We start from the raw sequence: 26,475 nt of genomic DNA, 5'->3' as shown, positions 1-26,475 counted from the left end.
TCTGGACTTCCTCCAGGAAGGGTCCTAGAGTGGGCACTTGTTTTCAGTGTGAGGCATATAAGGGGGAGAGACCTATCACAGCTCTGCTCAGTATTCACACACTAAGCTTCCATATACTTAAACATACAGAATTCTAAATTAAAAAAATTTTTATTTATTGATTTTAGAGAGGGAGGCAGGGAGGGAGAGGAGAGACAGAGAGAGACAGAAACACCAACCTCTTCCTATATGTGCCCTGACCGGGATTGAACCGGCAACCTCTATGCTTTGGGATGATGCGCCATCCAACTGAGTATCTGGCCAGGTCCAGAATTCTTTACTTTTCAAATCATGTACCATCTTCTATCAGATTCAAGAATGTCTACAAGAGAGAAATTAAATGCTGAAGAAAATGTTTGATCCCCTCATTAGCTGCAATGCCTTGAGCAAATGTGAACCTTTCCATCCATTTCCTTGCCTGTAAAATAGGGATGACAGGAAGGGATGCAAATGAAGCATTGCAGGAGAGCTTGGCACCATGCCTGATGCTGAGTAGGTTTTTTATGTCCCCTCCCCCATGCCCCCCCCCCCCCCAATCAACCGCTATGGGTGTGCTTCAATGCTTGTCGGGCTTTAATGTGTGGCCCAGTAATGTGGGGGAATCCTGTAAAAGTGCAGATTCCGATTCAGTGGTGTTTGGGTGGGGACAGGATGCTGTGTTTCCAAATCAGCTCCCAGGTCAAGCCTATGAAGCCCACTGAGGATCATTGTTTGAATAACAAGATGTTAACACAACTAAGTTCCCTATTTAATACTGCTACCTCACAGAAAGCCCTCAAAAGGGCTCCACAGATTGTCTACTGCTATGGGAAAAGTTAACTCTTCACTTCCGTTTAGCAGTCACCTACCCAGTTAGGTTCCCAGCACCAGCCAGACCAGGGCACAATGAATTAATCCTGAGGTCCTGGAGGGTTCACAGCACTCTTCCACCTGAAGATCTTGAAATTGTGACTTCAGCACTTTTTGCTCTTTGATCTTAGCCTTTGCCTCTGATAATTAGCCTTTAATTAGCACCCACCGCTGTGTCATTTAAATAATTATAGTAAGGGCAGCTTGCACCTTAGGGGGGCAATCTTCAAACAAACTGATAAAACAAGATCCTAGGCTGATTTTTAAAGACTAAACTGACCCAAATAAAAAAGTTATGTGCACACCAATCACAGTGGATTATTCAGACCTGATATAACTTCCATCTACATGGGCTACCTAAGAGTTGATTTACTTTGAACCAAAGAAAAGTACAGATATAGCATATGGGAAACTGTAAATGTCAGAATAGAAATTCTGCAAGTAGTGGTGCAGAAGTAAAACATTTCAACCACCCCAAGATCCACCTTAAATTCCTATTGGGAAGGTCTGCAAGATCTCTAAGCTATTTTTTTTTCTTTTTTCAGAGTTTTCCAAATATACTGGAGAAACTTGGTAACTTCTGGGTGCCTTCAAAGCAAATTATCCATTTGTAGAAGAGGTGGGCTTTTCACTGAAAGCAATGAGCAGTTTTCTAACTTCCCAGGTGGATCTACATTAACCGCCCACTAAAGACAGGGCTGTCGCAGCTGGATGAATCATGCACTTCTCAGCAGGACCCGACTGCGCTAGTCTTGAGAACGCAGTTTTCCCCCCTGCAACTTTTTTTTTCTTTTACAGAGACAGAGAGAGAGTCAGAGATAGGGACAGACAGAAACGGAGAGAGATGAGAAGCATCAGTTTTTCGTTGGGACACCTTAGTTGTTCATTGATTGCTTTCTCATATGTGCCCTGACCACGGGCCTTCAGCAGACCATGTAACCCCCTTGCTCAAGCCAGAGACCTTGGGTCCAAGGTGGTGAGCTTTGCTCAAACCAGATGAGCCCGCGCTCAAGCTGGCCACCGAACCTGGGTCCTCCGTATCCCAGTCCGACGCCCTATCCACTGCTCCACCGCCTGGTCAGGCCCCCTACCCTTGAAACCTTAAAACAACTTTCTGTCACCATAGGTGAGTGCATTGATTTGGAAAAAAACCTTAATTTCCCCTCTCATTATCTCCCACCTCCCCGTTCTCCCAGGCAATCACTACTTCATTTATTTAAACTTAATTTTTTTTAAAAAAATTAATTGATCTATTCATTGATTTTAGAGAGAGGATAAGAAACAGGAAGAGACAGGAACACGGATCTGTTCCTGCCTGGGCCCTGACCGGGGACTGAACCGGCAATTTCTGCCTCGGGAGGATGTTCTAAACAACCCTGCCACCCTCCAAGGCTTAATAAAAAAAAATAAACTTTTTATTAAGGAACGTTGTAGCTACACAAGTAGACTGAAATCATGAGCTCGTTTGTACACATCACGCAGCATCAAGTGAAAAGCATCCCGCTGGTTTGGGTTACTCTCCCCCCCCTCGCCCCAGTTTTTACAGGAGTTATTTCAAAGTATATTCTAGGCGCCTGCACACCAGATCATTTTTATCCGTCAAAGTTCTAGCGTATTTTTTTTTTTAACACAACTACATTACCGTTATCACACCGGACAAGGTTAACGATAACTCCTTAATACCATTCAATATTCTCGGGGTCACTTTTATCGGGTGCAGGACAGACAGATGGAGAACTACAGAGGTAAAGGCCGGTGGGCGGGAGGGAGCGCATTATAAAGCCGCGGCCCCCGTGTGCCCAGTCCCCAGGCCTCCCCGGTCCCGCTCTTGTTACCTGCGCCGGGCCAGCACCGACCAGGCCGGGTCGAGGGCGGCTCGGAGACAAGAGCTCCCCGCTCCCAAGCCGCGGCCCCAGCAGGCCCAGTGCAGCTGCATAACCCACCGTCCCCAGACACCGGCGGGTCCCTAGAGGGGAAACGATTGACACAGCTGCCTGCACTGCACCCCCAGCCCACCCCCGCGACACCTGCGTCTCCCGGCGGGGCCGAGAGCTGGACCAGGCTACCGAGCAGAGGCAGGCCTTGGTCGCGGGAGCAGCTCCGCCCGCCGCCCGCTCCCGCGCGGGGCTCTCAGCCCCCGCGACTTCGCGGACCAGGACTACAACTCCCGTCGGGCCCTGCGGCTGGGCCAATGGCGGGCACCGGAGCATGCGGGGCGCAGCGCCTGCGCGGCAGTTTGAGTAAGCGGCCGCGCGATTGGCTGCGGGGTCCAGCGGCCGCGCGGGGTCTGTGGGAAGCGGAGTGACGGAGCGAGCGGCTGTTGGAGGAAGGAGGTGGGGGCCGGGAGCGCAAATGGCGTTGAGATGGTTCAGGGCCCTGTTCAAACTCCAGCGCTGACCATTCACCCGAGGAAGCGGCGGCGCAGGAGGCGGCGGCGGCCCAGGGAGGGCACGCACTGGGCTCCGGTGGCCAGGGAGGCCTAGGCCCAGGCCCGGCTGGCGGCGCTCAAGGCGAGGAGGGAAGTTGCGGTGCCGCCGCTCCTCCCCCCCTCCACCGGGTTTCCTATTTACCGCGAGCGGAGTCCCGGGTTCTGACGGTGGCGGAGCCTCTTGCCACTCTTCGCGCACCAGCAAGCCCTGCTCCTCCGCGCGGGACTTCGGCGCCCCGCCCGGGGGCCGTTGAGGGCGGGAGAGGCGGAGGCGGCCCGAGGCCAGAGCACCCGCCAGGCGCGGAGGGTAAGTGAGTCTCCGCAGCTGCCTAGGCCCGGAGCGATCCCGGGAGGGTGGGGGAGGCCGGGCTCTGGCAGGGGCGATGGAAGTCTCGCCCTCACGCCCCTACCCCCAGCCCCCGAGGAAGTTGGGCAGGGGAACCTGGAGAAGTCTTTTTTCCTCCATTCTGTGTCCTTTATTCTGAGTTTTTCCGAGTGGCTGCTGATTTCCTTCCCATCCCAGGCGCTGTCGAGTGCGTTGGTTTCAGCCCTGCCTCCTGGGCCCTCTCTTGCGCCCCGGACCGCAGCCAAGGCCTTGCTGTGCCCTGAGGAGTCGGTGGCGAAGTCTTCCGGGGCGTCGGAAGCGGCGGCCCTTTCCTGGCGGTGGGGGCGGGGAGGCCAAAAGTTGCGTGAGCCTGCGGCCGGGGGCGGGGGTCTCCTCTCGCTGTGCCCGCGCGCAGCCTGCCGGCAGGTGAGGGTTTCTAGGTGGCTAGCTTCGGCTTTTACGCTCACATTCCCAAAGGGGAGCCCCTTAGCCTTTGGCGAGCCGGAGGGCTCGAGATGTGGACGGGTAGTGTGAGGACTCCCCTGAATAATCGACCTGGTTTGGGGCTAAGGAAGGAAAAGACCCAGCGACCGAAAAAACTTAGTTTTGACTCCTGTCCTTCATAGTAGTATGGTAGTCTGTAGAGGTGGAAGTCGCAGCAGGAGAGCCTGTGTACTTGAAATATAATGTCAGGTAGGTCCGCACACTTATTTTTGAATGTACACGTACTTTACGCTGGAGGCTTAGGTAATACTATCACGGTAATCTGTCTGGTGAGTGTTAGAAAAAGACACCACGGAAAACTAAAGGAAATCAAAAGTAGGGGATATTATGTAATGAACTCCCAAGTACTCATTTCTCAAATTCAGCAGTTATTAACTCCCCTAAAATTTTCTCGTTTACAGGCTTTACACTCTATACCCGTTAAAGTGAGAGTTGACATTTCATCAATATTTAAGTGTATCTTAGTAAAAGACTAAATTCTTTTTAAAAGTATAAGCATGATTTTTTCTTATCCTTTAAAATAATTAGCTCCTTAATATCAAGGCAATCAATCACCTGCAGACTTTCAACCTGCAACTGGTTCTAGGGCCATTTTTGCAATGAGTTATTCTGGTGTGGGCCTAAAGGAGCTCAAGTCGAGATTTTTGGTTTGGCCTCCGGTTAACATTTTTAGGTCATTACCATGCAAGTGTATCCAAAACATTCCAGCCTTGTTGGGGTATGAGTGTAAATGTAGGTCTGTGTATGAGTTTTTACATTCGTGGAGGAATAAAATCACTTTTATTTTGTAATTCTTGTAGCTGCCAAATATACTTAGTTTTGTTTAGAGTATACTTAAGATTCTTTAGTGTACATCTACAGTAGAAGGGAAAAATAGATCTCCCTTAGCAAAAAGTTTTGCGATATGTTAAAAGGTTTTCAAACAGACTTTATGAACTCTTAATGCATTTGTGTATGATGACTAAATTATTTTGTTAATTTAGAATTGGCTTCATATCAGATGAGAGGGGAAAATTGTCTAGTGAATATATATATAAAACAAGTTTATAGTGGTTAAATTAATAAAGGGAGAACATTTAAAGTATAGATAGGAACATTGAGAAGTATAAGTCAAGTATCATTCCAGTTGAAAGTATAAAAATAAAAATTTTTTTTCAAGGCCCTAGACAATTGTTCATTTTTTTTCTTGTTATATTTAAGTTTTGATATTTGAATTTTAGAAAGCCAAAGTGTAAGAAATGGATAAGAGTTGGTAGTGTTTAAAAAGTACTCTAACTTGTTTTTTCAAATGTTTGACTCTTGATTTACTGTTCAGAAAATTTTTGTCCTAGTATTTTTTATTAAAATATAGATAAGTCAGATGAATCAGTTTTCATTTTTATGAAGTGAAAAGGAAAATATACTTTATCGTAGCCAAAAGGTGCAGAAGTGATAAGAGGAAGATAGTTATGGTTCTGTTGCTTTGTTTAATAATCCATGGACCACTGGAATATGATGAACTTCACCAGCTCCAGAAAATGTAACTCAGCAAATGAGCACAGCACTATAGGGACAAGGAAGATAGAATAAATATGGTTTCTTGTGCTCAGGGAGATGACCAACTAAGGAATATTTTTCAAGTCACACAAAATTATATTAGAACAAGAAGTAGAATTTAAGGTTCTGTTAAAAGCTGCGCGTTTTAATATGTGAGAAAACCACACAATTTTCTCTATTTCTCCCTTATTTTAATAAGTATTATGAAATTTCAAAGAACTAAATTTAGTTAATTATTTGATATTTCTGAGATCCTGAAAAGTATGGACATTTTGTGCTTACGGTCTTATATTACGGAAAATTTCTCTTCAGGTTATTTTTAAGGTAAAAAAGTTAGGTTCATAAGAATAGTAAGTAGATTCATTTGAAACAAACAAACAAAACTGACAATTTGCCTGACTGGAAGTGATGCAGTAGATGGAGCATCGACCTGGGATGCTGAGGTCCCTGGTTCAAAACCCTGAGGTTGCAGGCTTGAGTGCAGGGCTCATCCGGCTTGAGCACAGAATCACCAGCTTGAGCGCTAGATTACTGAACATGGGATCATCAGCATGATCCCAAGGTCACTGGCTTGAGTCCATGGTCTCTGACTTGAGCAACGGGTCACTGGCTCAGCTGGAGCTCCCCAGTCAAGGCACATGTAAGAAGCTGCCTATGAACAACTAAAGTGCTGCAACTATGAATTGATGCTTCTCTCTCCCTGCCTGTCTCTTTCTCTTGCTAAAAAAAAAAAAGAAAAAAAAAGAAAAAAATGATGTTCCACTATAAGTTGGATAGTCTTACTTTGTAAGCAGCATTTGAATATGTACTGACTGTAAAAAAAGTTGACATATGGGAGTACATAGTGTAAAAAAAGAGTCTCTCTCTCTCTCTCTCTCTTTACATCCCCTCCCCATATTTAAGAATTTTTAGAGATATGTATCTTGAGAATGTTGAAAAGCCACATGGGGAGAATCCTGGGGGTCTTATTTTTGTGTTCAGTGTTAACACTTAAGTATTTGGTGATTATATATTCTTATTTTCTTTTCCCCCACAGAGAATATGAAACAGGTGTCAAAATGACATCCAGATTTGGGAAAACATACAGTAGGAAAGGAGGAAATGGCAGTTCAAAATTTGATGAAGTCTTTTCCAATAAACGGACCACCCTTAGCACAAAATGGGGAGAGACCACATTTATGGCTAAATTAGGGCAGAAGAGGCCCAATTTCAAACCAGATATCCAAGAAATTCCGAAGAAACCTAAGGTGGAAGAAGAAAATACTGGGGACCCTTTTGGATTTGATAGTGACGATGAGTCTCTACCAGTTTCTTCAAAGAATTTAGCCCAGGGTAAGGGTTCCTCTTATTCAGAAACTAGTGAAGCTGCTCAGCTTGAAGATGACACTTCTGTACTTGAAGCTAATAACAAAATTAGTCATGTGTTGGATGAAGACAGTGTTGTATCTGATAAATGCTTACATTTGGAGGATACTTTGCTTGAGAAAGAAAAGAGCACAAACCAAGTCTTAGAAGATGATACAAGCAAAAGTAGTTGTGCTAAATTAATGACTTTAGGTAAGTTTTGTTTTTTCTTTATTGTGAGCCAAAAGAGCTTTGTGTAAGCCCTTTAGTTAAATGATTTAAATTCTAAAATAATATATATACTCCTTGGGTTTTCTTTCTGCTTTATGATAATGGGAACTTCAGATTTAAGAACTTGAAAGAAACCAGTTTGAGGTTGAAATTTTACTTAAACATCTTGGATAATGTTTCCAGACTTAATCATTTTGGGAGCAGTCTTTTGTAAATCCAATTCCAATAAGAAACATCTCTTTTTGTTGTGTTAGGATTACACAGTATCTCATTTCTATTACTGTGGAGCATTTGGATGGTTACTGATAGTGAAAATGAGATGAGCATTTACAATGAGGATTAGGTTTAGGAGTGTTAGGCTTTCCTCCAAAGCTAGTTCAGAAAGATTAAGGAGGTATGGAGTGCAAACATTGAAGAATTTAACGTTGCAATTTGAGATTAGTTTGCAGTCTCTTTGGCGCCAGTAGCAACTTGTATTAGTAGATTTTAATCCATAAAATCAGATGTAGTTTTAAAATGTTAATTTGTAAATCTGGCATCTAATGTTCATTCCTAAAACAATATATTTTATCAGTCATATTCTTGCTTCTTTTGTAAAGGATTTGAGACTAAAAATAAATGATAAAAGTGCAATTAACTAAAAGACTTAAGGGCTAAGATTGGAGGTGGCAGGGGAGACAGCAAGTGCCTTACCAGCAGTAGGACAAGGATGGCACTGTAGTTGAAAACAAACCTTAGTTCTTGGCAGAGTTTAGTAATATGAAAGGTTATCTAGATCTCATCATATTTTGAAAAGAAGTTAAAGATGAAACTTTCTTAGTACTGAGTTAAGAGGAATTTGTTCTTTGGAGGCTTTTATGGGGGCAGGGGCTCAAACATGATAAAAGTATGATAAAAGATGTTGCCTTGCATGGCTTTAGTATACATGCTGAAACTTTTTCACTCTTTCTCACTCTTGGATGAGAGGATGAGCCAGCTGTTAATGTCATTCCCTTGATTCTCCTGGTTAATTCTGATTTGACTGTTCCTTATGATTTGCTCATATTTTTCCTGAAGTGTGTTCGTAACTTAAGGTTAGGTAAACTTTTCATTTAAAAGCAGAGCATAAAAACTGCTTCCCAGGTTAGCCCTAAAAATGAATTATAATTGAGCCAAAATGCACTTTTAACTCAGCTCTTCTCATTTTATAGATCAGTCTCAAAGAGGTCAAGTTGACTGTCCCAAGGTCAGCTAGCGGCAGAATTGGGATGAGATTAATTTATTGACTTTCAACATGTTGAGCAGCTACGGTGCTGAGGCTCAGGGAATGCTGTTTCACTTCAGTTGTCTAGTGTTCTAATTGTCAAATCTTGCTGTCCTCTGGTAGTTGATCCACATTGTGGGGCATGTAGGCTGGAGGAAGGAAGGTGAGGTTGGGGAAGTGGTAAAACTGGTCAAGGAACATAGACACAAGTTTCCCCAAGAGCTATCTTTTGTAGAATAGGGTATCCACAGGCAGAGGATATCAAGAGGATGAAAGTTTCTGTAGAGAGAGAACAGGAACTGGAAGTGAAATATTTAAAGGCAAGTCCATATATATAGTTTTGCTGGTGTTAGGTCTATAATCTATATGCCCAGACTGCCATTTGAAGTTGTTTGGCGGGAATTGGAAGCAGTATTTTGTAGAAATGAGATACTAGTTTCCTAGGCTGATGTAGTTAAATTGTAGTTTTTGGTGCTGATACTATGGCCTGATTGGGAATTCAAACTCCATTATTAATGGATTTGTGAGGAGAATATATATACTAAAATACAGACAAGTAAACATTCACGAACATTCTGTCATTCTTCTTTTCTCCTTCACAAGGCACCCTTAGTGGGAAGGGTATAGAGCTGTATTTCCTTTTTTTTACCCTCCTCTCCTTTGGCCACCCAGAGCTGCTGCAACCCTGGCAGCCCTCTATAGGATAAGAAGGGAACTTTGAGGGAGTGCTTTTAATTCTCTTGGTAGTCTTATCCTAAGTTGTTCTTATAAAAACATTTATAAGTTTCTATGTTTACAAGTTGGCTAAAGTTCTGGGAATAATTTTATTACGTTATGACCTTTTTTCCTCTTTGCTTCTCCCCTCTAAAATTTGGATTCCTCATGTCTAAACTTTTTTTGCATTATGTTTGTTAAATTGTCATTGCTTTTACTCTCATTTAGAAAGCCTTTTGATTTTATAAGTTTAGAAACCCAAACCTAAGTTTTTGATCAAAGGAATCTATAAATCTGAAGTTGTTCTTAACCTGTTTTGAATTAGATCCTTTTGAGAATGATAAAATTTTGGACTTCAGATAAAAGTTTGATATACCTGCTTAGGTCTCAGAAATCTCTGAAATCCTTTGCAGGTCATGTTCAGACATTTTATTCAAGAACCTTTGAGAAATTTTATCAAGCTTATTCAGAGTGTGCAAGTTAAATTCCATAGTATCCTTCCAGTATAATGTTCCTGCTCATTCAGACCATTTTTCAGTGTGTAATTAGAGTAGACCCCTCCCCCCTTATCTGCAGGAAATACATTCTGAGACCTCTCTAGTGGATTCCTGAAACCATAGATAGTACTGAACCCTATACATACTGTGTTTTTTCCTCTACTGTATGTACATAACCTGTGATAAAGTTTAATTTGTAAATTAGGCACAGTAAGAGATTAACAGTAATAAAATAGAACAATTATAATAATATACTGTAATAGAAGTTATGTGAATGACTTCAGTTAAGTATGGTTTACTTGAAACAAGCACTGTGATACATGACAGTCATCTGATAACTGAAAATGCTACTAAATGACTAATGGATGGGTAGCATATCCAGTGTGGATATACTGGACAAAGGGGTGATTCAAGTTCCTGGCAGGTTGGAGCAGAATGGTGAGATATTTTCATCATGCTACTCAGAAGGGCAGACAACATAAAACTTATGAATTGTTTATACATGTAATATTCTACTTAATCATTTCGGATTCTGGTTGACTGGACAGTTGAAACTGGAAAATGAAACTGCAGGTAAGGGAAGGGGGGCTTGTTGTACATCATATCGGTGTAAAGGGCTTATCTGAGCTTAGACTTACTCTATTATTTCTCCTGGCATTACATTTTCAAGTGATCTCTTTCACTGTAGGGGAGTTTGTAGTTAACTTTTAGGTACTATTAAAATTCTTTGTTTTAAACATTTTATATTAGATAATACTTTTAAAAATTGTGGCTTATATGAAGAGGAAACTCAATGAGGTCATGATAAAACATATAATGTTTGGAATTTTCAAAATAGATGCTTGATGGGTAAGGAAACAAGAGGCAAGATTACAAACTGAATGGAAACTGCAAGGAATAACTGAGTTGGTAAAATGTCCTGACCCTTGATTTAAAAAAACAAAAATTTATCAGCTTCAATGGTTGTCATCATATGGTTAATCTCGTTTCATCTATTTTACTCACTGTTTCCACCTCCCATTCTCTACCCCTTGCATTATTTCAAAGCAGATTTAGGATTTCCCATTTTATTTGCAAATACTTCAGTTGCAGTTGCTATTTAAAGCCAGTGAGTTCTCAGGTGTGCCATTTAAAAAATGACTGTTAACAGGAGCGAAATGTTTGCCCTTTTAAGAGATCTTGGAATATTCTTTAGTGTTGCATCTATGACTATGTGGCATTAAGGGTAAAAAAAGCTTCTCTTGCCTGTATTCCATTTTCTGCCGTGCTTTCTGCTATAAGTTTTTAAATCTGAAGTCTAGAATGAAGTGTGCAAAGACATATTTCTCCTTGGCACACTTTACTTGCTAACCAGCTGGGGTTCAATCTACACACCCTGCCAAATATTGAGATAACTGCTGCATAGGCTCTTAATTTACATGACTGGTTTTGTGGCCAGTAAAGTTTTTTCCATTTGCTTAAAGCTGTACTGAATATTTGTGTAAGTTAGAGGGATGATATTGTCAGGAAGAACTTTGATTTAGAACGGAGGATGATTTTCAGAAAGGCAAATGATTATTCTATTCCTGAAAACTTAAAGTAGGCCAGGAACTTGTGACCTGAGATGAGATTGTCCTCTGCTCATTGGATAAAAGACAGGTGATTAATGAGGATTATTGAAGAATTCTGAAAGTACAGTATCAGCAAGTTACTTGTTTTAATTTAGATATTGAATGTATTTGTTGTATAAAAAATACTTGTTATACCTAAAACTCTTCTTTTAAGATAAATAGGTAAGACTCAGTCATAAAAAAGAATTATTTGCAACAGCATGGATGGAATTAGAGGCTATTATGGTAAGTGAAATAAGTCAGAGAAAGACAAGTACAATATGATTTCACTTATCAATGGCATGGAAAGAGCAAAATTTATGAGCAAACAATTGAAACAGACTCATAGATACAGAGAACACAGACTAATAGTTGCTAGAGGGGTTGGGGATTGAGGGATTAGGTGAAAGGTGAAGGGATTAAGAAGTACGAATTGGTAGTTGCAAAATAGTCCACAGGGATCTAAAGTACAGCGCAGGGAATATAGTCAGTATATGGTGTCAGGAGGGTATTGGAAATACTGGGGGAGAACTTTGTGAAGTATATGATTGACCACTGTGCTGTACACCTGAAACAAATACAAATTAATATTGAATGTACTCTGTAATAAAGTTTAAAAATAAAGAAGTGGGTAAGATACCTATTTATTCAGTTCCTACCTTATGCTGAGCCCTTTGTGTATCCTTTTTTAAAATTTTTTTTAATTATTATTTTTTTTACAGAGACAGTCAGAGAGAGGGATAGATAGGGACAGACAGACAGGAATGGAGAGAGATGAGAAGCATCAATCATCAGTTTTTCGTTGTGACACCTTAGTTGTTCATTGATTGCTTTGTCATACGTGCCCTGACCGTGGGGCTACAGCAGATCGAGTAACCCCTTGCTCGAGCCAGCGACCTTGGGTCCAAGCTGGTGAGTTTTGCTCAAACCATATGAGCCTGCACTCAAGCTGGCGACCTCGGGGTCTCAAACCTGGGTCCTCCATATCCCAGTCCGACGCTCTATCCACTGCGCCACTGCCTGGTCAGGCCCTTTGTGTATCCTTAATCACAACTGTGTAAGGCAGACTTTTCTCCCATTTTATGGATGGTAAAGCACAGTTCAGAGAGGCTGAATAACCTGGCACTATTAAGTGAAATAACTGAGAAACATCCAGAGTGTTTCTTCATATGGTGCTGCTGTGTTCTGATGCGAATAAATTTACTTTTATCATATTTGAAGATTTTTATTTTTTTGACAGAGAGAGGGACAGACAGACAGGAAGGGAGAGAAATGAGAAGCATTGATTCTTCATTGCAGCACCTTGGTTGTTCATCAGTTGCTTTCTCATATGTGCCTTGATGGGTCAGGGGGCTATAGCAGAGTGAATGACCCCTTGCTCAAGTCAGCAACCTTTGGGCTGAAGCCAGCAACCATGGGGTCATGTCTATAATCCCACACTCAAGCTGGTGAACCTGTGCTCTAGTGGGATGAGCCCACGTTCAAGCCGACGACTTCGGGGTTTTGAACCTGGGTCCTCCACGTCCCAGTCAGAGGCTCTATCCACTGTGCCACTGCCTGGCCAGATGAAGATTTATTTTAAAAATAATAGACTGTCCCTATATAATCTATGATCAGTATTGTCTTATGTTGGAAAGAACTATTTTGACGACAAATTATGGATTCCCTTCTGCCTCTAAGTAACTTTTAAAAGTAATAAGTAACTTTTAAAAGTAATAAGAATGATGGTCAAACTACTTCAATGAATAAAACTGACCTTATTTTTACAGGTAATAGGTATCTTCTACTTTTTAATTTTTAGTGCTGTGTATAGCGTGTAAATTCTGACAAGGACACTAATTTTAATTAAATTCATTTATTAAAAAAAATTTTAAGACCATTCATTAGAGGGGGAGAGAGAAGGAAAGAGAGAGAGAGGGAGGGAGGGAGAGGGAGAAAGAAGGGGGAGGGGCCGAGCAAGAAGCATCAACTCCCATATGTGCCTTGACCAAGCAAGCCCAGGGTTTCGAACCAGCGACCTCAGCATACCAGGTCAGTGCTTTATCCACTGTGCCACCACAGTTCAGGCCTAAATTTATTTTGTTTTAAAGTAGAACTTTAATTTCTTGTAAAAGATTTTCTTAGTGAAAGGATCATTCTTAAGGCTTGAGCAATAACAAAAGTGCAGCTGACAACACATTTTTGTAAAGTACTTGATGCTTTTCATATGTATTCCATATTGGAATTTAGAGCCAGATGACACATCATAAATCTTCCTGGTCTATCCACTGACTCTTTAGGTAGCAGGGCCTTTCAGGGCCCTGATGGTAGAGGAAGATGCCTTTGTTCATCAGAAGGTATGGGGCAGGCCTTCCTTCCAACCATCCAGCTCTTTTAGAGTCCTTCATGTTCTGAGTGTTGGGTGTATGTCCATGAACAAGATTTTGCTTATTTCATTCTAGTGGGCAAGGCAGAGATTGAATAAAGAATTACACATGTGCTGAAAATCAGGGAAAAATAGAGGGTGCTGTAATTGTGTGTAATAGGCTCATGTATCTGGTTTGAGGGAGGGATGGGGGCAAGGCTGACATCTCACTTGAGACTTACTGGTACACTAAGAAAGGATAAAAGTGTTAGCTTGGTTACATAGACTGGGAGGAAGAAGGAGACATCAAAAATGATTCCTGGCCCTGGTTGGTTGGCTCAGTGGTAGAGCACTGGCCCAGCATGTAGATGTCCCTGGTTCGATTCCTGGTTCGATTCCTGGTCAGGACACACAGGAGAAGCGACCATCTCATTCTCCTCCCCTCCCATCCCTTGTCCCTCTCTTCTCTTCCTCTCTCCCCTCTTCCTGCAGCCATGGCTCATTTGGTTCAAGTGCATGGGCCCGGGTGCTGGAGGATGGCTCCATGGAGCTTCTGCTTCAGTTACTAAAAATAGCTTGGTTGCGAGTATGGCCCCAGGTGGGCAGAGTATTGGCCCCAGGTGGAGTTGCTGAGTGGATCCCTGTTGGGGCTCATGCGGGAGTCTCTCTGTCTCCCCTCCTTTCACTTGCAAAAAGAAAAAAAAAACATTAAAAAATGATTCCTAATTATTTGCTGTGAGCAATTGAGCTTACAAAGGGATGTCACAGGAGGGTGTATTGTAGTCAAGTTTATCAGTTCTTGGCACATTGGATTTGAGATATTTGTGATATATTCAAGAGGCAGTAGGATCTGCTGGTGTGGAACTTAGATAAGAATCTTGGTTGGAGATGGTAATACATTTGAGATTAAGCATATAATGTTACTTGAAAATATAGGATTAGATGTAGTTATTAAGGAGAGTGTGAGGAAAAAATACTGAGCTATGAAGAACTTGCAATACTTAATAGATGGAGAGAAGAAGAAGGAAAACAAGAACAAAATTGAATAGGAGCAACTACAGCACCTGAAGGAAAATCAAGCAAGTGATATTTTATGGAGGCCAGCAGAAAGGTGTTTCATGAGGAATCAACTGAATTGGAACGCTGCTGCAAAGTCAGTCATGGAGAAGACTGCAGAGCAGGCATTGGCATTTCCTTACTGGATTGGAGTTGTCGCTGAGTAGTGAGTACACAGTGAGGAAATAGGGGTAACAAGTATGCATGACTTGTTAAATATGCTGGGAAGGGAGAATTAAAAGGGCAGCTAGAGATAGATGAGGTGTTCTGGAAGGTTTGATGGCATGAGAGAGCCTTGAAGCATAGGATCCAATGCATATGGGGCAGGAGGTCTAGGAGAAGGGATGCTGCATTTCCTGGACAGGAGGGGCTGAGTGGAAGAATAGAAGATAGACGGCTTTTGGATAGAAGCATTTTATTTTCTCCCGTACAGTTGCAGAAGTTGTCTCTGAAAGGGAGAAAGTAGGGCAGGAGTAATATGATGGGGGCTCAAGGGGAGAGGCAAAGGGTTCAAACATGCTATAGAACAGGAGTCCCCAAACTTTTTACAAGGGGGCCAGTTCACTGTCCCTCAGACTGTTGGAGGGCCACCACATACAGTGCTCCTCTCACTGACCACCAATGAAAGAGGTATCCCTTCTGGAAGTGCGGCGAGGGGCTGGATAAATGGCCTCAGGGAGCCGCATGTGGCCCGGGGGCTGTAGTTTGGGGACGCCTGCTGTAGAAAGTGGAAGGAGCTGTCTAGAGAGGATTTCTGGACATTATTGGGGCCTTAGTTGAAGTTTGTCACTAAAAACTCATGGTCACTAATCTACCCATTGTATGAATGAAGGTGCCCCCTGCCCCAGTAGGTCCTATTATCCAGAACCTACAAAGAATATAGAATATTGGATAGGATAATTAGAATTATCCTGAATTGGCATTTCATCTGACAAGATATGGAATGAATAGGTATAGAGGAAAGAGAATGTAAGGTATTGACCAGAGAATGATTAAAGTGAAAGATTGTAGGATATAAAATGTTCAGTAAATTGGCCTGATCTGTGGTGGAGCAGTGGATAGAGTGTCTACCTGGAAAGCTTGGGTCACGGGTTCGAAACCCTAGGCTTGCTCAGTCAAGGCACATACAGCAAGCAAGCAATGAACAACTAAAATGAAGCAACTATCATTCGATATTTCTCACTCACCCCCGTCCCCCGTAAAATCAATAAGTAAAATCTTTAAAAACAAAACAAAATGCTCAGTAGTTGAACAAATCTGGTGGGTAAGAGAAAGGAGAGAAGAAGGGTCAGTATACGGAGAGACATATTAAGTAAAAGTCAAGAGTGGGATTACTGGAACAAGCAAGTTAGATAGTTGGTAGGTTATAATTTAAAAGTGGGTTCTTTGATTTTAATACTTAAGAAGAGAAGCCTTTTAGGACATGGCAACTTCCTGATGAAATTGAGACATGGTGGCTGAGATGGAATGTAGAAGACTTGATAGGAAGTTAAAGAACTGGGAGGTCAGGGAGGTTGGGATTTGCTAGAATTCAGGGTGATAGCAAAACTGGCATGTAGAGGTAAATTATAATTCTTGTGTAAAATCCTTAAATAAATGAAGAATATGAGGTTGTTAGATGACAGGTATAGGGAAGGTTAGAGGTTAACTGGATAGGTGGCACAAGCCTCAAAAGCATGAGCTTTTTATAAGAGGGGCAGAATAATAGTTCTATAGGGAGGCTCTGGAGAACCAGCATACCAGTGAGCCCAAACCATCCTACTTTGAGATACTCTGGGGCTACGGAAGAAAAGAGGCATTCTTAGGTTTCAGCTAGGACAAGGTGTATATGAGTCTGCTGATGATACTCTAGACCAGTGGTCCCCAAGCCCCGGGCTACGGACCGGTACCAGTCTGTGGGCCATTTGGTACTGGTCCACAGAGAAAGAATAAATAGCTTAAATTATTTCCGTTTTATTTATATTTAAGTCTGAACGATGTTTTATTTTTTAAAAATGACCAGATTCCCTCTGTTACATCTGTCTTAAGACTCATTCTTGACGCTTTTCTTGGTCATGTTATACATTTATCCGACCCACCCTAAAGGCCGGTCGTGAAAATATTTTCTGACATTAAACCGGTCCGTGGCCCAAAAAAAGTTGGGGACCACTGCTCTAGACTTCAGGGGTGGGTGGTAGGTGGGAAAGAAGTACAGATAACATTTTTAGTATTATATACAGGAGAAGGTAGATGACAGGATGTGTTTACATTTTGGATCATGACTCAGAAATGGATGAGAGCCATGGTGGCTTTAGAACTATATTTTCCTCAAGTAGTTTTCTTTTTTAACTTTTTTAAATTTTTTTATTTTTCTGAAGTTGGAAACGGGGAGAGACAGTCAGACAGACTCCCGCATGCGCCCGACCGGGATCCACCCGGCACGCCCACCAGGGGTGATGCTCTGCCTACCAGGGGGCGATGCTCCTCTGCCCCTCCGGGGTGTCGCTCTACCGCGACCAGAGCCACTCTAGCGCCTGGGGCAGAGGCCAAGGAGCCATCCCCAGCGCCCGGGCCATCTTTGCTCCAATGGAGCCTCGGCTACGGGAGGGGAAGAGAGAGACAGAGAGGAAGGAGGGGGGGGTGGAGAAGCAAATGGACGCTTCTCCTGTGTGCCCTGGCCGGGAATCGAACCCGGGTCCCCTGCACGCCAGGCCGACGCTCTACCGCTGAGCCAACCGGCCAGGGCCAATACTCAAGTAGTTTTCAAACCTTTGTTCATAAATCATCTGAACAGTTTTTGAAAACCATCCCCACTTCATACATTCTCCACCTTCTCCAATAAGTTTTTAAAGTTTGCATTTTGATTTTATCAAAGTCCTAAATGGAAACAGATATTATGCCCCAATTAGTCTAATACCAGGAAGGTTTATTTATAAAGGGGTTACTTACAAAGATGTGGGAGGAGTGTTAGTGAAAGCACTGGGGGATGGTGCCCTGGCCTTGCTCAGCTGCAGTGAAGCTGTTATCACCCGTTTTCACAGGTACAAAGGATCATCTGAGCCATATAGAGGAAGCCACCTTCTGTTGAAGGGCCTCATAAGGAAAGCACTGGAGGAGTTACATACCTGAACCTAACTCCTTCCTTTGTTCTTCTGGGGCTCCCCTTGGGTTGAACCCAGTGGATACCTGAGGGTAAGGAAACTTTGATACAGGTCAGCCTCCTAGGGCTGAGATTAGTGTGGAGAGTGGATCTAGGACAGGTGGAAGCTATCTGGTGTACTGTCTAAAAAACAAACACCAAACAGTAAAGTTCTATGGAAATGTATACAGTTATGTAATCACTATCAAGAGCTAGAATAATAGAATTTTCCATTACCTCAAAAGTCGGTCTGTGGTCAGTCCTTTCTCTTGTCTCCAGCCCCTGGCATCCACTGATCTGTTTTCTGTCCCTGTAGTTTCGTTTTCGTCTTTTCCAAAATGTCATACACATGGGAACATGTGGTATGTAGTCTTAACAATCTGGCTTTTTAAAATTTAGTATGCTTTTTAAGAATACTCCATGTTGTGGCATAAGTAGTTCATTGCTTTTTATTGCCAAGTAGTAGCACATTGTATATAATCCATTCATTAGTTGAAGGACATTTGCATTGTTTTTCAGTTTTTGGCAATTATGAATGAAGCTGCTGTGAACATTCACGTTTAGGTTTTTTTAAAAAAATTACTATTCAGTGAGAGAGGCAGACACAGACAGACTCTTGCATGCACCCAGACTGGGACTCCGGGTAGCCTACTAGGTGGTGGTGCTCCGCCCATCTGGGGCATTGCTCAGCAACTGAGCTCTTCTTGAGGCCACTGAACCATCCTCAGGGCCTGGGGCCAACTTGCTGCAATCCAGCTATGGCTGCAGGAGAAGAGAAAAGTGAGAAGGGGAGGGGCAGAGAAGCAGATTGGTCTTCTCCTGTGTGCCCTGACTGGGAATGGAACCCAGAGATGGCTGACGCTCTACCAATTGAGCCAACTGGCCAGGACCACACATTTAGGTTTTTATTTTTTTAAAGTTTTATTGATTTTAATTTATTGTGTTTGCATAGATTCAAGTGTCCCACTGAATATCTGCCCCCTCCCCCCCTGCCCCGTGTTCCCCTCGGTGTCCCTGTTGCTCACAACCTCCCAATGCCTTCCCCCCTTCCCTCCAGGATTTGCTTTGCTGCTCTCTATAATGCTGTGTTATTTTTATATATATATATATATAATATATATATAATTTCACTAATCTCTTTCTCTTCTCTGATCTCATCTTCTCTTCTACTTTTCCTCTGACCACTGTCCCTCTGGTCCCTTTGATCCCACCTCTGTCTCTGTTCTGTTCCTCAGTTCACTTTGTTCATTAGATTCCTCAAATGAGTGAGGTCATATAATATTTTTCTTTCTCTGCCTATCTTATTTCACTTAGCATAATAGTTTCCAGCTCCATCCGTGAGGAAGCAAAAGGTAAGATTTCCTTTTTCAAGACCACATAGTATTCCATTGTGTATATATACCACTGCTTTTTAATCCACTCGTCCACTGAAGGACACTTGGGCTGTTTCCAGATCTTGGCTATTGTAAACAATGCAGTAAACATGGGGGTGCATTTCTTCTTCTGAATCAGTGATTTGGTGTTCTTAAGATATATTCCTAAAAGTGGGATGGCTGTGTCAAAAAGCAGTTCCATTTTTAATTTTTTGAGGAATCTCCATACTGTTCTCCACAGTGGCTGCACCAGTCTGCATTCCCACCAGCAGTGCAGGAGGGTTCCCTTTTCTCCACGTCGTCGCCAGCACTTATTCTGTGTTGTTTTGTTGATGAGCGCCATTCTGACAGGTGTGAGGTGATATCTCATTGTGGTTTTAATTTGCATTTCTCTAGTGATTAGTGATGTTGAGCATTTTTTCATATGCCTATTGGCCATCTGTGTGTCCTCTTTGGAGAAGTGTCTATTCATTTCTTCTACCCATTTTTTGATTGGATTGTTTATCTTTCTGGTGTTGAGTTTTACAAGTTCTTTATAAATGTTGGTTATTAACCCCTCATCAGACATATTTGTCAAATATGTTCTGCCATTGTGTGGTTTGTCTTTTTATTTTGTTCCTATTGTCTTTTGCTGTGCAAAAGCTTTTTAGTTTGATATACTCCCATTTGTTCATTCTGTCCTTTATATCACTTGCCCAGGGAGATAAATCGGCAAATATATTGCTGCGAGAGAGGTCAGAGAGCTTACTACCTGTGTTTTATTCCAAGATGATTATGGTTTTACGACTTACATTCAAGTCTTTTATCCATTTTGAATTTATTTTTGTGAATGGTATAAGTTGGTGGTCTGTCTAGTTTCATTTTTTTTTTGCAGGTAGCATCCAATTTTCCCAACACCATTTTGTTAACGAGGCTGTCTTTACTCCATTGTATGCTCTTACCTCCTTTGTCAAATACCAATTGTGCATAAAGGTGTGGGTTTATTTCTGGGTTCTCTGTTCTGCTCCATTGATCTATATGCCTGTTCTTATGCCAGTACCAAGCTGTTTTGAGTACAATAGCCTTGTAATATAACTTGATATCGAGAAGTGTGATACCCACTTTATTCTTCTTTTTCAAGATTCCTGAGGCTATTCGTGTTCTTTTTTTGGTTTCATATAAATTTTTGGAATATTTGTTCTATATCTTTGAAGTATGCCTTGGTATTTTAATAGGAATTGCATTGAATTTATAAATTGCTTTGGGTAATATAGACATTTTAATGATGTTTATTCTTCCTAACCATGAACATGGTATATGCCTCCACTTATTCGTATCTTCCCTGATTTCTTTTATCAATGTTTTATAATTTTCTGAGTACAAGTCTTTAATCTCCTTGGTTAGAATTATTCCTAGGTACTTTATTTTTTTGGTTGCAATAGTAAAGGGGATTGGTTCCTTGATTTTTCTTTCTGACTGTTCATTATTAGTGTATAAAAATGCCTCTGATTTCTGAGTATTGATTTTATATCCTGCCACCTTGCTGAATTCATTTATCAGGTCTAGTAGTTTTTTGACTGAGACTTTAGGGTTTTCTATATACAATATTATATCATCTGCAAATAATGATAGTTTTACTTCTTCTTTTCCAATTCGGGTGCCTTTTATTTCTTTTTCTTGTCTGATTGCTGTGGCTAGGACTTCCAGAACGATGTTGAATTAGAGTGGTGAAAAGGGGCACCCCTGCCTTGTTCCTGATCTTAAGGGGATTGCTTTTAATTTTTATCCATTGAGTATGATGTTGGCTGTGGGTTTGTCATAGATGGCCTTTATCATGTTGAGGTATGTTCCCTGTATTCCCACTTTGCTGAGAGTTTTGATCATGAATGGGTGCTGGATTTTATCAAATGCTTTTTCTGCATCTATTGATATTATGTTATTTTTCTCCTTCCTTTTGTTTATACGATGAATCACATTGATTGATTTGCGAATATTGTACCAGCTTTGCCTCCCCAGAATAAATCCCACTTGATCATGATATATGATTTTTTTCATGTATTGCTGGATCTGGTTTGCTAATATTTTGTTGAGAATTTTAGCATCTAGATTCATCAGGGATATTGGCTTATAGTTTTCTTTCTTTGTATTGTTTTTGCCTGGTTTTGGAATGAGGATTATGCTCGCCTCATAAAAGGAGCTTGGAAGTCTTCCCTCCTCTTGGATTTTTTGAAATAGCTTAAGAAGGATAGGAGTTAGTTTTTCTTGGAATATTTTGTAGAATTCGCCTGTGAAGCCATCTCGCCCAGGGCTTTTGTTTGTTGGGATTTTTTTGATAACTGTTTCAATCTCATTTGTTGTAATCGGTCTGTTTAGGTTTTCTGATTCTTCTCACATTTAGGTTTTTGTGTAGACATGTTCTCATTTTTCTTTGGTAAGTACCAAGGTATGGGATTGGTGGTCATGATCTTAAATGCTTGCAACGGTTAAAATTTTCTGTCAAATAATGATATAATTTCCTGTAAATACTGACATTTTAAAATAAAACTAACGTGATTTAAGTATCATAGTGATTTCTTTTAATCTTTTTTATTGTAAAATAAAACAGAGAAAACCACACCATATATGATAATATATAAAATATATATTTAGCTTAATGATTGGTAAGAGCAGCATTCTTGTGACCACCACCCATTCTAAGAAATAGAATTTTGCCAGCCACTCCAGAAGGTCTCCCATTTGTCCCCTCCTGCAACCCCCAGATTACTTCTATTCTCTCTTATTATACTCTTGACTGCAAATGCCATAAATATTTGTTGTTGACTTTCATGCATTAATAAAAATAATACCCTGGCCCTGACCAGTGGCTCAGTAGGTAGAGTGTCGACCTGGTTTATGGATATCCTGGAGCTGATTCCTAGACAGGGCACAGGAGAATCAACCCTCTGCTTCTCTTCTTCTTTCTCTACCCCTTCTCTCTCTTTTCCTCTCCCATAGCCAGTGGCTCAACTGGTTTGAATGAGGCCCCGGGCACTGAGTATAGCTCAATTAGTCCCTGCTCATCAGCCTCAGACACTTAAAAATAGCTCAGTACACGAGCATCTGCCCCACATGGGGTTGCCAGGTGGATCCTGGTCGGGACACGTGGGAGTCTGCCTCACTATCTCCCCTCCTCTCACCTTAGAAAATGAAATACCCCTTTTCCTTTTGGAAATTATATTTCTGTTCCACTTCCTTTTTGGAATTTTACTGTAATGTATATATTTGTTTAGTCTTTTAATGCTCATTCTTTTCATAATTTTTTTGTACAAAATATGCAAATAAATTCATAAACTTTTTTTTTCTTTTTTAAGCTTTTTTTTTTTTTCTTATTTATTCATTTTAGAGAGGAGAGGGAAAGACAGAGAGAGAGGAGAGACAGAGAGAGAGAAGGGGGGAGGAGCTGGAAGCATCAACTCCCATATGTGCCTTGACCAGGCAAGCCCAGGGTTTCGAACCAGCGACCTCAGCATTTCCAGGTTGACGCTTTATCCACTGTGCCACCACAGATCAGGCCTTTTTTTTTTTCTTTTTTCCCTGAAGCTGGAAACGGGGAGGCAGTCAGACAGACTCCCGCATGCACCCGACCGGGATCCACCCGGCACGCCCACCAGGGGCGATGCTCTGTCCATCTGGGCGTCGCTCTGTTGTGACCAGAGCCAGTCTAGCGCCTGAGGCAGAGGCCATGGAGCCATCCCCAGCGCCCTGGCCAACTTTGCTGCAATGGAGCCTTGGCTGCAGGAGGGGAAGAGAGAGACAGAGAGGAAGGAGAGGGGGAGGGTGGAGAAGCAGATGGGCACTTCTCCTGTGTTACCTGACCAAGTGACAAACCCAGGACATCCGCATGCCGGGCCAACATTCTACCACTGAGCCAATTGCTTAGGGCCTAAATTCATAAACTTTTAAGAAATTAAACTTTAATTATAACGTTCTAAGTGTTTAAAAATTCTTCTAGATTGTTTGGGCAACAATTACCAGTGCATAATTGATCAAGTATGAATGTTATACATTTTAAGGCAAATTTATTGGAAATGTACCTCTTAATGACATAGGTGGAGTTTTTTCAATTAATTCATGCATATATAGATGAATATCATTGCTAGAGTAAGAAGAGTCTTTGGTGCCTGACCAGGTGGTGGTGCAGTACATAGAGTGTCAGCCTGGGACCCTGAGGATTCAGGTTCAAAACCTCAAAGTTGCCAGCTTGAGCACAGGCTCACTGACTTGAGTCCTGGATCGCTGGCCTGAGCGTGGGATCATAGACATGACCCCAAGGTTACTGGCTTGAGCCCAAAGGTTGCTCTCTTGAAGCCCACGATCATTCGCTTGAACAAGGAGTCACTGGCTCAGCTGGAGCCCCTGGTCAAGGCACATACAAGAAAGCAGTCAGTGAACAACTAAGGTGCCGAGTTGATGCTTCTCATCTCTCTCCCTTCCTGTCTGTCTCTCTTGCTAAAAAAAAAAAAAGTTCTTGACATTTATCTGTTATTTTTTAGTATATGTAAATACTGAGAAACCATATTGATAAAAATAATGGACCGAGTTGTGTTATACCAGTTTCTATTTTGAAAGCAGTAATTGGGAAACACCTGATATGCAAAAGATTTGTTGCCTCAACTTTACTTTTTTATTTTATTTTTTTTATTTTTTTTGTGGCAGAGAGAGAGGGACAGATAGGGACAGACAGACAGGAAGGGAGAGAGATGAGAAACATCAATTCTTTGTTGTGGTTCCTTAGTTGTTCCTTGACTGTTCTCATATGTGCCTGATGGGAGGGGTGGCTACAGCAGACCGAGTAACCCCCTTGCTCAAGCCAGAGACCTTGGGTCCAAGGTGGTGAGCTTTGCTCAAACCAGATGAGCCCACGCTCAAGCTGGTGAGCTCGGAGTCTTGAACCTGGGTCCTCCACATCCCAGTCCGATGCTCTATCCACTGCGCCACCGCCTGGTCAGGCGTACCTCAACTTTAAAGTTACTCAGTTACTAAGCATAGAAGCCAATAATATTTTATATAATTTTTTTATAGATTATGCTCCAGAGTTTGAGCAATGTACCATAGTAATATTAGAGATGAGTGAGTGATAGACCATTATTCACATTGTGAGAGGATTAGTTACCAGTGAGTTAGTTTTGGACCAGAGTACCTACATTCAAAGTTGAGGATTTAGAAATGAATTTCCTTAAAACCTAATTGTGTTTTTGACTGACTGTGGTAGCATCCACCTGGAATGCTGAGATCACAAGTTCGAAATCCTGGGCTTGCCTGGTCAAAACACATATGAGAAGCAAATACGAGTTGATGCTTCCTGCTTTTCCCTCCTCCATTCTCTCCTCCTTCCCCTCTCCCTCCTCCTCTCTCCTCTCCTCCCTCTCCCTTCCCCTCTCTATTCCTCTCTCCCTCCCCTTTCCCTGCCATCGCTCCCTTTCCTTCTCCCTCTCTCTCCCTTCCTCTCCTTTCCCCTCTCTCCCTCTCCCTCCCCCTCTCCCTCCCTCCCCCTCCCCTTTCTCCCTCCCCCTTTCTCCTCCCCCTCCCCCTTCTCCCTCCCCCTTTCTCCTCCCCCTCCCCTTTCTCCCTCCCCCTTTCTCCCCCCTCCCCTTTCTCCCTCCCCCCTTTCTCCTCCCCCTCTCCTTTCCCCCTCCCCTCTCCCTCTCCCCTTTACCTCCTCCTTCCCTCTCTACTTCCCCTTTGCCTCTCTACCTCCCTCCTCCTCTATCCACTTCCCTCCCCTCTCTTCTCTCATTCCCCCCCTCCATCCCCCCCACCCTCTTTCCCTCTCCCCTTTTTTCTCTCTCTAAAAAGAAATCATCTAAAAAAAACTCCACAACCCTAATTGTGTTTATATATATACTTTGGAAGGTGTTAGTATAACTAGGGGTCTGTGGGGTCCATGTACCTATTTTATTAACGAGTTAATTGCCACCTAGAAGGGAGGCCCACTGGTTGAGGAGTTGCTGGGGTATGGGGTGTGTTTCCTGTTCTATTGGTGAGTAGAGATGGCCAGCTTGAGCAGGAGGCCACTGGAGCGGGTGGGCTGTGGCAGTTGACAGTAAGGCTCTCAACAGGCTATGTGGATGTGGGATGAGGGGGAGGTTGAGTTAACTTGAACTGCTGTGTAGTGTGCCCAGTTGAGTAGCATTCTTGAAGTTTTATGTTTATTTTTTGTCTTTTAAAATTAAATGTAAAATTTGTGCTGATAGGTATGCTCTATAAAATATTAAAATGTTTTAAATTACCGTTGAACTATGTAAGATTTTTTAAAGTACTTTTTACCTTTCAACTTTTTGAGTACAATTGATCCACTGAAGAAGATGTGACACAGTTTTTCCTGTGGCTTTTTAGATGCCTCTGGTTAAGAGCCACCTATCCTTGTTGACTGTGAAAAGAATCAGCTCCTTTTCACAGAAGCAAATAAATTTTTTTTATTTTTAATTTTAATGAGAGGAAGGGAAGCAAAGACAGACTCCTGCCTGCCCTGGGACTGACCTGGATCCACCTGGCCAGCCCACTAGGGGCGATGCTCTGCCACTCTGGGGCATTGCTCCACTGCAACTGGAGCCATTTTTTAGTGCCTGAGGCAGAGGTCAGGGAACCACCCTCAGCGCATGGGGCCAACTTGCTCTAATCCAGCCATGGCTGCAGGAGATGAGAGGAAAGAGTGAGAAGCAAGAGAGGGAGAGTTGGAGAAGCAGATGGGTGCTTCTCCTGTGTGCCCTGACTGGGAATTGAACCTGGCTCATGCACACGCCAGGCTGATGCTTTACCACTGAGCCAGCTGGCCAGGATCACAAATAATTTCTTGTATAGCTTTCCATAGTCTTTAATATGCATAAGCATCACATCTTTGTATCATCACACATATCACACAAATGGGAGCTGTGTGTCTGATGCATGCTATATATATAGTACTGTGCCTTTAAAAATACTTAAGGAAAGATCTTTAAAGATGTGCACTTCCCTATATTTTTAGATCTACCTTGTTCTTTTTTTAGCAGCTTCATGTTTTTCCATTGTATGAAGGTACTTGAAACTAGTCTTAGAGATATTTTGGCTGTTTTTAGTCTTTTGATATTACAAATAAATGCTACATTGATTTTTCTACTTCTGTTTTTAAGCATCATGTCTCAGTATAGGAGATGTTTCTAGAAAGGGAATGAAAGGGCATATATTTAAATTTTCAAATGATATTGCCAAATTTCCCACTACCGGTGTGACTTTTTTTTTTTTTTTTTGGTGTGACTTTTTTTTTCATCATCCTCCTATTAGCCAACTT

The 26,475-nt window shown here is 42.2% G+C and overlaps 2 protein-coding genes across 3 annotated transcripts in view; one reads left to right on the top strand and one right to left on the bottom strand.

Annotated features, from left to right (window-relative positions):
* Nucleotides 1-320: 320 nt before the first annotated feature.
* Nucleotides 321-6,234, bottom strand: LOC136381524 (WAS/WASL-interacting protein family member 3-like). The gene is made up of 4 exons (XM_066350234.1): nt 6,214-6,234; nt 3,759-4,207; nt 2,724-3,645; nt 321-361 (listed from the first exon to the last, which is right to left on the bottom strand). The coding sequence occupies exons 1-4, from the start codon at nt 6,232-6,234 to the stop codon at nt 329-331; spliced, it is 1,425 nt and encodes a 474-aa protein (XP_066206331.1). The 3' UTR covers nt 321-328.
* WAPL (WAPL cohesin release factor) overlaps nt 3,187-26,475 on the top strand; it is a 103,085-nt gene continuing 79,796 nt past the window's right edge. The window contains exons 1-2 of one of the 2 annotated variants that reach the window (XM_066348119.1): nt 3,187-3,623; nt 6,718-7,238. In XM_066348119.1, the coding sequence (XP_066204216.1) occupies nt 6,740-7,238 (499 nt within the window). In that variant the 5' untranslated portion in view covers nt 3,187-3,623; nt 6,718-6,739. The remainder of the gene's footprint in view (nt 3,624-6,717; nt 7,239-26,475) is intronic. The other variant, XM_066348118.1, reaches the window with a different exon arrangement.

Source organism: Saccopteryx leptura, chromosome 9 (assembly GCF_036850995.1).
Source record: "Saccopteryx leptura isolate mSacLep1 chromosome 9, mSacLep1_pri_phased_curated, whole genome shotgun sequence".
Classification (NCBI taxonomy): Eukaryota; Metazoa; Chordata; class Mammalia; order Chiroptera; family Emballonuridae; genus Saccopteryx; species Saccopteryx leptura.
This window is presented reverse-complemented; position numbering and strand designations above follow the sequence as displayed.